This window comes from Nannospalax galili, unplaced genomic scaffold (genome assembly GCF_000622305.1).
Source record: "Nannospalax galili isolate Female #2095 unplaced genomic scaffold, S.galili_v1.0 scaffold255, whole genome shotgun sequence".
In the NCBI taxonomy this organism is placed as follows: Eukaryota; Metazoa; Chordata; class Mammalia; order Rodentia; family Spalacidae; genus Nannospalax; species Nannospalax galili.
Genome location: NW_008338999.1, coordinates 775,016 through 786,209, shown reverse-complemented (window position 1 = coordinate 786,209; position 11,194 = coordinate 775,016). Strand labels below are relative to the sequence as shown.

The 11,194-nt window shown below is 42.3% G+C and overlaps 1 protein-coding gene across 3 annotated transcripts in view; it reads right to left on the bottom strand.

The window, feature by feature from the left end:
- Slc44a3 (solute carrier family 44 member 3) overlaps positions 1 to 11,194 on the bottom strand; it is an 82,951-nt gene that overhangs the window by 33,667 nt on the left and 38,090 nt on the right. For all 3 annotated transcript variants that reach the window (XM_017798324.2, XM_008833668.3, XM_029563824.1), the window contains one exon: positions 8,743 to 8,908. In XM_017798324.2, coding sequence (XP_017653813.1) covers positions 8,743 to 8,908 — 166 coding nt within the window. The remainder of the gene's footprint in view (positions 1 to 8,742; positions 8,909 to 11,194) is intronic.

Sequence of the window (11,194 nt, the reverse complement as noted above, 5' to 3'; positions counted from 1 at the left end):
CCTTTAGAAAACCTTCTAACTTTTTGAAATATAAAAACCACTGTTGTAATCTCTAGTCACCCTACAGTGCAATTGCAAACCAGAAATTATTATTCTTATTTACCCATAATTTAGCACCCACTGATCAACCTATTCCTGTCTTTCCTTTCTTCCCTCTGGACTCCCAATCTCTGCTGTCCATCATTCTACTCTCAAATTCAATTGGAGCTATCTTTTGATTCCATGTTATCAGAAAGACCATGCAGTACTTGTCTTTCTAAAATGAGCCTAGGTGGCTGGAGAGATAGCTTAGCAGCTAAGAGCACTGACTGCTCTTGCAGAGGATGTTTCTTACGTGGTAGAACGCCCTGGGTTCAATCCTCAACTCTGCATAAGCTGGGCGTGAGGGTTCTGCCTATAATTCCAACACTCAGGAGGAGGTGGAAGTAGAAGGATTAGAAATTTAAGGTTACCCGCCCCTACACGGTGAATTTGTGGACAGCCTGGGCTAGATGAGATCCTGCTTTTTTAAAAAAAATTCCTTTTGATCTGATACTGGAAGAGCAGAGCAGGCCAGGAAAATCTGACACATTTTCCCCTCTCCTAGTTTTCTTTTTTTCTTTTTAAAGGAAGAATGTTTACCTTTCCATTGAGATTTATGTGTCTTAGAACTTATTACGGTGTGTAAGAGATCAGGATACAGGGAGAAGAGAGATTCAGGGAGAAGAGGACACCTGCTTCCCATCTGGTTGGGGAAATAAATGATTCACAGGCCCCTGTGAATGGAGCCTTGAGGGCTGGTCCTCTAGGTACTGAAGTCTGGGGCTAGGCATCAGATTTCTGAGCCAGTTTCCTGGAAGCAGGATAAACCATTTCTGGTGGAGGAGTGCCTGCCTTGTGCTCCCTTCCTGCTCGGCTCTGCAGGACTTGACTAGAAGAAGCTACAGAGGCTCCAGCAGCTGGGTTATCACATGATGAGAGAAAGAACTTAAAAGAAGGCCTTTTAACCCAAGCCAGTTCATACAGCCAAGAGTCACTCAATACCTGCTTTCAAAACCAGAAACAGTACAGCAGAAGAGAGGCTGAGTGTCTTTTTTTTTTTTTTTTCCGTCTTTTTGAGACAGGGTCTCCTTGTAGCCCCAGCTGTCCTGGAACTCACTATGTAGACCAGGCTGGCCTCGAATTCACAAAGATCCGCCTGCCTCTGCCTCCCAAGTGCTGGGATTAAAGGTGTGCATCACCATGCCCGGCTGAGGCTAAGTGTCCTTGAAGTCACCTAGACCCTCTGCTACAGTCACCAGGAACATCAGCCTGCATTCCCCCCTCACTACGTAAGTGGCTGGTACCATCAGTTCTCTCTCCCTCACAACCCACACAACCTGCCTTAGGTAGAGGATCTGATTACCACCCATGAAGCTTCAAAGAATCCTAATCTCTGATCATATCCATACTTTGAGAATTGACATTGTGGTGTTAGGCATGCTGGGTAACCAGTGTTGAGTTTAGTAGGAGTCTAGAGAAGACAGAATACCTTCAAGTCAAGGTATATAAGTATCGTTTTACAACTGAGCCAGAAACTTCTGGGCTCTAGAAGCAAGTTTTAGCTCTAGCAAATCTAGTCTAGCACTCTCCAGAAACAACATTATGGAAAGTCAGCTTTATGTCACAGTCCCTGAACAAAGTTTGGGCTGCACAGTGTGGCTGGTCTCTAACAAAGCTGAGAACAGTGTGAGGTCCCAGCAAAGACCACATCTCTCCTTCATATTGCTTTAGTAAAATCTGTGGGATGGACTTAGGAGCGCTGTGAGGTGGCTGTAAAGTTCACCTGTCCAATCCTACAAGAGACAGAAATTGTCTTTATTATGAAGAACAAAGTTTTAAAAGATTTATTTATTTTATGGGTACGAGCATTTGCCTGTATGTATGTATGTGTGCACATGCATGCCTGGTGCCCACAGAGGCCAGAAGAGGGCGCTGGGCCCCTTGGAAGTAGAGTTGCAGGCAGGTGTGAGACATCATGGGTACTGGGAGCTGAACCTAGGTCCTCTAGAAGAGCAGCAAGAGATCTTAAGCTCTGAGCCATCTCTCTAGCCCTGCAAATGTTTGTTTGTTTGTTTATTTATTTATTTGTTTGTTTATTTTGGTCTTTTTGAGACAGGGTCTCCCTGTAGCCCCAGCTGTCCTGGAACTCACTATGTAGACCAGGCTGGCCTTGAACTCACAGAGATCCACCTGCCTCTATCTCTCAAGTGCTGGGATTAAAGGCGCATGCCACCACACCCGGCCTATTTATTTATTTTTTAAATATTTTATTTATTATTTTTATTTTATGTGAAGGAGCATATTGCCTGCATGTGTGTAAGTGCACCCATGTCATGCAGTGCCTGTGGAGGTCAGAAGAGGGAGTTGGATCCCCTGGAACTGGAGTTACCAATAGTTGTTAGCCACCTGCCATGTGGGTACTGGAAATCAAACCTGGGTCCTCTCTGAGAGCAGCCGGTGGTCTTAACTGCTAAGTCATCTCTTCAGCCCTGTTTTGTTGTTTTTGAGATGGTGTCTTGCTATGAAATACTGGCTGACCTGGAACCAGCTATGTAGACCAGGCTGGCCTCTAACTCACAGCAATCTGCCTGCTTCTGCCTCCCAAGTGCTGGGATCAAAGGCATGTGCCACCACATCCGGCCTGAAAATAGTTTTTACAGGTAAGTTTTACAGATTGTCCATATCTTGGTTATACTATGGTGGTTTTTGTATGAACTCTTCAGTCCTCTGAGAGCTTGAATGAATGACAATAGTCAATACATTTGAACTACAGTAAATCCTTCCCTGTGTACAGGCCAGAACATGGCATGAAAGGATTTGTGAACTTTGAAGTAAGGAAATATCTTGAGGTTTCACAATTAAACAGACAGTCCAGAAGAAAGTAGACTCTTCTTGATTACTTGAGAGTGGCTTTTACTATGTAGCCCAGGTTGGCCTAGAACTTGCTATGTATCCAGGCTGGCCCCAGATGTGGTGATCTTTCTGCCCCTGCCTTCTAGTGTGCTGCCATGCTGGGCTACACAGACGCTAACAAATTAAACAGCAGTGCTAAAATAAATCATCATGCGTTTATTTTAGATTAATTTTTTAAAAATTTATTATTATTTTTTTTAATGTGTGTCAGTATATTGCCTGCATGTATGTGAGTGCACCTGTGTCGTGCAGTGCTGCAGAAGTCAGAAGAGGGCTTCAGATTCCCTTGGAACTGGAGTTAAGGATGGGTCGTAGCCACCATGTGGGTGCTGGGAATTGAACCCGGGTCCTCTGCAAGAGCAGTCACTGCTCTTGACCACTGAGCCGTCTCTCCAGGCCCTAGATTAAATTTTTATTTTTTATTTGTGTGTGTGCATGTGTGTGCGTGCGTGCGTGCGTGTGTGTGTGTGTGTGTATGTATACCATATGAGTTGCATGTACCTGTGGAGGCCAGAAAAGGGTGTTGGAGCCTCTGGGAGCTGGGATTACAAGCTGTTGTGAGCTTCTTCATATGGGTTCTAGGAACTAAACTTTGGAAGAGTAGCAAGTGCTCTTAACTGCTGCGCCATCGCCCTAGCCCCCTCATGCATTTTTAAAAAGTTACTTTTGAAAGCAAGACAAGTAAAAAGCTAAACAGTAGTGGTGGGCTTAGTATGAAAAACATCAGTCTTCTTCACCCATTCCTAATTCACCCTCCCTAGAGACACTACGGTGGCCGTTTCTTCTGTTACTCACCTCTACTGCTGCTTACTGACTCGCCTTTTCCTCTGTCACCTTGTCTTTTTTTCTTTTGTGTTGCTGAGGCCTGAACCCAGGGCCTCAGGCATTCTGGGAAAATGTTCTACTAATGAGCGGCACAGCCCAGCCCTCTAAATTTTTCACCTTCAGATATTGACTCCCTGTTATGTTAGATCCAGGTCTAATTTTCCTCTCAGTCTAAACCCTCAAGAGGCACTGACCTTCCTATCCCTTCTCAGTTACACTGAAGATTTTAATTCATGTTCAGTGTTTGCACCAACAGCACATATGTCCAGCAAGTATTCATGACTGACCCTAGTAGCATATTCCAATATTTCCTCTTCTGCGCAACTTTTAGGTTTTCCTGGAATTGATAACTGTATCATTTTTTACTTGCTTGGTTTCCTGTGGGCTTTGCTAAACGGTAACTCTTTTTCAACATGTTCAAGCACATCTGTTTTTCTCTCTTTCACTGTTTTTTCTTGGAGACAGCCCTCCTGAGGCTCACCATCCTCCTACTCTGTAGTAGACGTTATTATTATTATTGTTGTTTTGTTAACGCTTGCAACACCGCTACCTTCCTGGGAATTCCCTTCCCTCCTTTTCTCTGTGCTGTTCGTTTTCTGAAACTCCTCTTTTCTTCCGGAGCTTACTCATGAGTTTCAGTAAAAATACCTGGAAAGGATGTGGGGAGGGAAATTTGGAGGGCTTTTGTATGTCTGAGCATGACTGTGTTTTGTTTTTCCTTTGTCTGATGGTGAGAATGGGCTCAGAATTCTAGGCTGGGAACCCAGGGACCCCAGCATTTTGAAAGCCTTGCTTGATCTTTTTAAACCTTTGAGAAGCCTCTGGGAACTTTTCCTTATGTCTTTAGCCCTGCCAAATTTTCTTTGAAAATTTCTTTAACTTTTTTTTTTTTAATTGGCGATTGATAACTACTGGAAAAGGAAGAGTCAGTTTTCTTTAGGCTCCAGGGGATGGACCTATACCCATGAGCATTTGGAGAATACAAATTAGACTTGATAGGTCTTAAAAAAAAATAATAGAGGACACGAAGTAGGGGAGCAAAAGGGTTGGGATGGGAATGGGGGAGGGGTCTGAAAATGATCAAAATACAGTGTATGAAATTCTCAAGTAATTAATAAAAATATATTTAAAAAAATTAAACTGGGTTGGGCATGGTGGTACATGCCTTTAATTCCAGCACTTGGGAGGAAGAGGCAGGCCAATGTCTGTGAGATTGAGGCCAGCCTGGTCTACATAGCAAGTTCCAGGCCAGTTGGGGCTACAAGGAGACCCTGTCTCAAAAAACGAAACAAAACAAAACAGCCAACCAAACAAATAAAAAACTGCATGTGGTAGTGGTGGTATATAACAGAAATCTCAGAACTTCAGAGGAGGAGGCAAGAGGATTTGGAGTTCAAGATGAGCCTTAGCTACACAGTGAATCTGAAGACCGCTTGGGCTACATAAATCCCTACTTAAATTTTTTTTTCTCTTTCAAGAATTCATATTACTCAGATGGTAGGTCTCCTAAATAACTCCAATATTTAAAATTTGTATTTATTTTATGTGTATGAGTGTTTTGCCTGCATGTATTTAAGTGCACTACGTACATGTAGTACCTGCCAAGGTCAGAAGAGAGCCTTGGATTCCCTTAAACTGGAGTTACAGATGGTTGTTAGCCACCATGTAGGTTCTGGGAATGAAACCTGGGTTCAAGAGCAGCCAGTGCTTTTGACCACTGAGGCATCTCTCCAGTACCTAACTCTAATATTTTATCCTTTTTTCCTATTTTCCTTTTATCTTTTTATTCTACTTTCTAGCAGTTTTTTAACTTTATACTCTTTTTAAAAAAAATCTATGATTTTTTTTTATTTTATGTGTATGAGTGTATTGCCTGCATGTATATAAGTATACCCATGTTATGCAGTGTCTACAGAGGACAGAAGAGGGTGTTGGATCACCTGGAACTAGAGTTCTAAATGGTTGTTAGCTGCCATATGGGTGCTGGGAGCTGAACCCGGGTCCTCTGCAAAAGCAGCCAGTGCTCTTAACTCGTGAGTCACCTCTCCAGTCCCATTAACTTCGTATCCTAATCATTCAATAGAAAATTCTTAGTTTTGAAAATTTCATAATTAAAGGATCTTTCTCATTCTCCCAGTATTAATCTTGTAATTTTTACTTATTTACTTTTTGTTTAATTTTAAAAGAAATTGTGTGTATGCCACATGTATATGTGTGTCCTTGGAAGCCAGAACAGAGTGTCAGATCCCCTGGAATTGGAGTTACAGGTGATTGTGACCTGCCTTATATGGGTGCTGGGATCTGAACTCAGGTCCTGTGGAAGAGCAGCAAGTATTCTTAACTGCAGAGTCATCTCTCCAGCCCCCTTTTTATTTTTTGAGAAATTCATGCATTAGTACTATATTCACACCATCTCTACCTCTTCTATTCCCCCTCCAACTTTTCCCATGCCTCCCTCAATTTTGCAATCTCTTTTTTGATTATTGTTGCATATAATATAGTCACGTGTATAATCTGCTGAGTCCATTTAGTGGTGCTTGTGTGAACATGTTTAAGACTGACTACTTGGGATTAGATACCCTATCAGGAGAAAAGTGGTTCTCTCTCATTACTGATTTTTATGGGAGGAATCTTAGTTTATGGGATCAATATTCCTTCATTCTCTCTGATTTTATGGACACTTTCCTTTTACAGTTTGTGTAGTGTTTATTTCCCTAAATTCCTCTTGTTTTGCTCTTTTCTTTCACTTTCTGCTCACTTCAAATGCTTAATAATCACTAGTGAACAGTTCAAACATAAGTGTGATTTGGATGCATTGTGTGAGGGGCCTGATTGTTGGGGCTGTCCACTGCTGGGGTAGGGGTCTGGGAGTCCATTTCATTGGGGCTCATATGGCACTTTACCTGGGTTAGACAATTTCTCCTGAGTAGAATTCCCTATTGTCCCTTTAGAGCATCAGCTTGGCTTCCAGTGCCCTGAAAGCTGAGCTGTGGAGTGTGGGGCAGTGGTGATCAGTGTTCAAACTTCCACTTGCTCTCCTTGCTTCAGACACAGCCTTGCCTCAGACTCAGTTATACCAGGTACCCCAAGACCAGACCCTCTGGGCTGTAGCTCTGGAGAGCAAAAGTTCACATGGAGGCAGGATCGAATTCATCTTCAGAACTTATTAGATTTCATATTATTTATTTTCTGTTAATATTTATATTAGTATATTTTAAATTTTGTTTATTATTATGTGTTTGTGTGTATGTATGATGTGCACATGTGAGTCGGGGGCATGTGTCCATCAGAGGACAACTTTCAGGACTTGGTTCTCTCCTTCCACCATGGGTTCCAGGGATTGAGCTCAGATTGTCAGGTTTGCAAGGCAAGTGCTTTTCCATGCTGAGCCATCTCTTGGACCCAGAAGTACATTTTATACTTGAATTCCTGAGTCTCTCTGGGCTTTTGCAGCTCACTTCATCCTGCATCTTATCTGTACCTCTTCACACAGCCAACACTCATAGGCAAGACTCTCCAGATTTTTCTAGCATGTCTAGTCCTGTCTTCAGCTTTTACCATTTGGTTACTTTTAAGTTTTAAATTTAATTTAATTTAAAAATTAGCACACAAAGTAATAGGTTTTAAGGCTGATGTTTCTCATCTACTGTCACTGCCTGTCTATTTTTCACTGTCCTGGTGTTTACACCTTTGCAGTTCTTAGATGGGAGAGTGGAGAGAGGGTGGGGCTGAGATCAATGCATATGCTCCACTGGACCTCCACATCAAAGCCCTTGTTGGAAATGCTATGGTTTGGTTATTCTATGACAACACAGAATCACTCCATCAGACAAATGTTACCTGCTGGCCCATTTGGCTAGAAGGATGTTTGTTCCCTACCCAAGAGCAGGCAACTCCCACCCCCAGCTGCTGGGAGGCTCTCACTGCCAAGGGCAGCAGCCCCTTTGTGGGTCTTCCAGAGTCCCTAATGATGGGGTTCCCAAAGGACACCATCGTATTAAAAACCCACAGTGCTCTTTATCATCAGGAGGCAACGGCATGAATCATGCCTACTTAGCTTTCTTATGCCACGAAAGCTCGTGTTTATCTTTCATTTGGTCTGATAGATTAGAGGAAGATCAGTTCTGTTGGGAGTAAACTTCCTGTTCAGAGTCCAGCCCTGTCATTGTCCTGGGCCTGCTATTCTGGCTATGATCTGTGGAGAGTCACACACAAGAGATGCCAAGGGGTCGGGTGTATGAGCGTGGGGGTAAGAGGGGGTGGTGTTCCTCAATTATTTTCATGAGGTAATGGGCTCTAAACTAAGAGCAAGTCATTAATTCACTAGTACTTAACTCTCAGGGCATGAATTATAGTTTACAGTTACATACAGTTTCTTCAGTATTTAAAATTATTTTCCAAGTACATATCCTTCTGATTATACATAAATAAAAATAGTTCATGTAACTACTGAAGTATATGTAAAATAGATCCATAGCATTTAAAGTCTGAAATAATTAAGAATGGAGATTTACAGGAGAATGCAACCCTTCCTTTTAGGTATTTTTCAATTCTAGGCAATATAATTACTGTTTGACTGCTTTTTGAATTTTCTAGCTTAAAGTGAAAGAGCCTGGAAATGTGTGAGAGTCAAGATAGAAGAGAGAACATTTACTCTGACTAACACATGAGGGTCTAGGCCAAATTTTAGCTTAGTCTTTTACCCTTGCTATTCTCTTTTTTTTCTTTTTTGTCTTTTTGAGACAGGGTCTCCCTGTAGCCCCAGCTGGTCTGGAACTTGCTATGTAGTCCAGGCTGGCCTTGAACTCACAGAGATCCGCCTGCCTCTGTCTCCTGAGTACTGGGATTTAAAGTGTATACCACCACACCCAGCACCTTTTATTCTCTTTTAAAGAGGCAGGTCAGAATTCCCAAGTATCTTCAGAGATGCAGACACAACACAAAGTATGCAGACAATCCACTTGTAGAAAACGCTGGACTTACCTAGTGAAATAGCAAGTAACCACAGCTCCGGCTGTCGTGGTCCGCTGGCACGCAAGGATGAACTCACTAGTCCAGACAAGGCCAATTAAATGGTACCACCACATATATCGAATGCCTGAAAGAGGCTTATAGTCCACTTGACCTCCTTCCATAACCTGGGCGGTGCCTAAAGTTTAGAACACAAACATGTTTTACACCGGTGTTTTCCTGCTTGTGGAAGATGGTTCAACAGGCTCTGTTTCTTCGATACTACACAAAACACAGATGCCAAAGCAAAGTTTGAATACCCAGTGCAATTTAAAAATCCCACAGCAAACACTACAATTTGAGAACACATTTAAATAATAGCAACAAGAACAATACAGTGACTCAGTGGGCAATAATACTCTAAGGCTGGCATAATACTTGTAGTGGTTTGAATGAGTGTCCCCATAAGTTTCAAGTATTTGAACACTTGGTCCTCCCCAGTTGGTGGTGCTGTTTAGGAAGGGTCATGGGACCTTAAGGAGGAGTGGTCATACTGGAGGAAGCACGTCACTGGGGGTGGGCTTTGAGAATATAGAACCTTGCCCACCTCTAAGTAGGCTTTCTACTTCCTGCGCCTGCTTAAAGATGTGAGTGGTCAGCTTTGTGCTCCAGCTGCCTCCTGCCATGCCTCCCCTGTGTTGATGGACTCATCCCTCTGGAACTGTAAGCCCAATAACCTCTTCGTTCTATAAGTTGCCTTGGTCATGATATTTTATCACAGCAACAGGAAAGTAATTAATGTAATACTTTGAAACGCATCCTACTTTGAAGATGTGAAACGGGTTTGGAAGAGTCTAGTAACTTTAGCAAAGCCTCATTCCTTATACTTAGTAGAAGGACACCTTGCCCCATAGATTTTCTACTGCACCAGCTTGTATGATATAAGCGAAATATGTTATTTTGATGAAAATACCCCAGATATTAAGACCATATTACGGAACCCTTCACCAAAAAATTTAGACTCTATAAAAGACAAGAATTCATTTTCTCAAAGGGATTCCATTCAGATTTCATTTCAAGGGCAAACTTTCTTGGCATATTTAAATCATCTACCTTCCTAGGTTCAGATCTCAGTGTTACCTCTTCTTAGGAGTCTGGGGCACATTATACAGCTTCCTAGAGTCTTAGTATCCTTACCTGAATACTCATTTCCTGTTGGTAGTCGGAACAGGATGTGAGATTATCTGGATAGTTCCTGGGATAAAGCCTGACCCACAGAAATATCCCTCCATGAATGATAACAATTATTGTTATTATCATTACATTTCAGGAGTACTATACTGCACTAAACTAAGACCAGGAAGGGTGTATTAATAATGTTGTGCTGTTTATGTGTCTCTGCTTTCTCCTCTGATCCAAAGAAGACCTTGAATTAGCTGTGTAGACACTGGTAAACTCAAACCCACCTCTTGGCTGTATTTGATTTCTATGCCCTCCTACTTTGCGTCTCAAATAAATTACTATAAGGAAGAAGGTGGGTACTTTGATCTTTTGTGACACCTACAACTTGCTCATGATTTAAACATGTTTTTCTGTTTTCTGTCATAGCTATACATTAACTTAGGTTCATCATTCATGTGTCTTTAGACATTCACAGTAGTGTCTACACAAAGGAAAAGAGAAAAGATAATCATGTGTTAAGCAAAAAGGATTCCACGGATGAAGGCTGGTCTTCATTCCTTCCACTTTATGATTTTGCTGAACAAGATTCACACTGGAAGAGATAGTAGAGCAGCATTATTTACAGACAGAAGCCGACATGGTTCTATTGAACCCTGAGCTCATTTTGGTTTAGGAAGGTATCTCTATTTCAGGTAAGGCACAAATAAGATATCTCTATTTCAGGTAAGGCATATGCCTATGCTTTTCCAAAGTGGATATGTTTCAGAAAAGCAGTCCTGATTCCAAGCAGGTGGCCCCTCAAACCTTTAGGTAAATGTCCTTTAAATAAATAGGCCAGCAGACTTTGGGACTAACACCCTCTGGTCATCTGAAATGCCCAGGGCTGAGAATAAGCTTGCAGTTCCTTTTGCAAGGCCAGAAGTTTCTGCAACAGATTATGGTTTGGAGGTGGAGAACATTTCCATGGAGTGAGATGAGGAGCATCATATTCTCACATACATAGAAGGCCAGTATGGGTACCAAGAGGGGACAATTTGCCCTCTTGGCTGCCCTGCATGGTCACTGGTATACACTTGTCACACTAGTGACAGTATCAGCAAGTGGAGCAATTGAAGCAATAAATCAGGATCCACTTGACACTCAAAGCCTTTTTAGACAGGTATGGTGGCACGTACCTTTAATCCCAGTACTCAAGGAAGCAGAGGCAGGTGGATCTCTGTGAGATCAAGGCCAGCCTGATCTATATAGTGCATTCCAGGCCAGCCTGGGCTGCAGGGACCTGCTTCAAATAAGCAGAATCCCT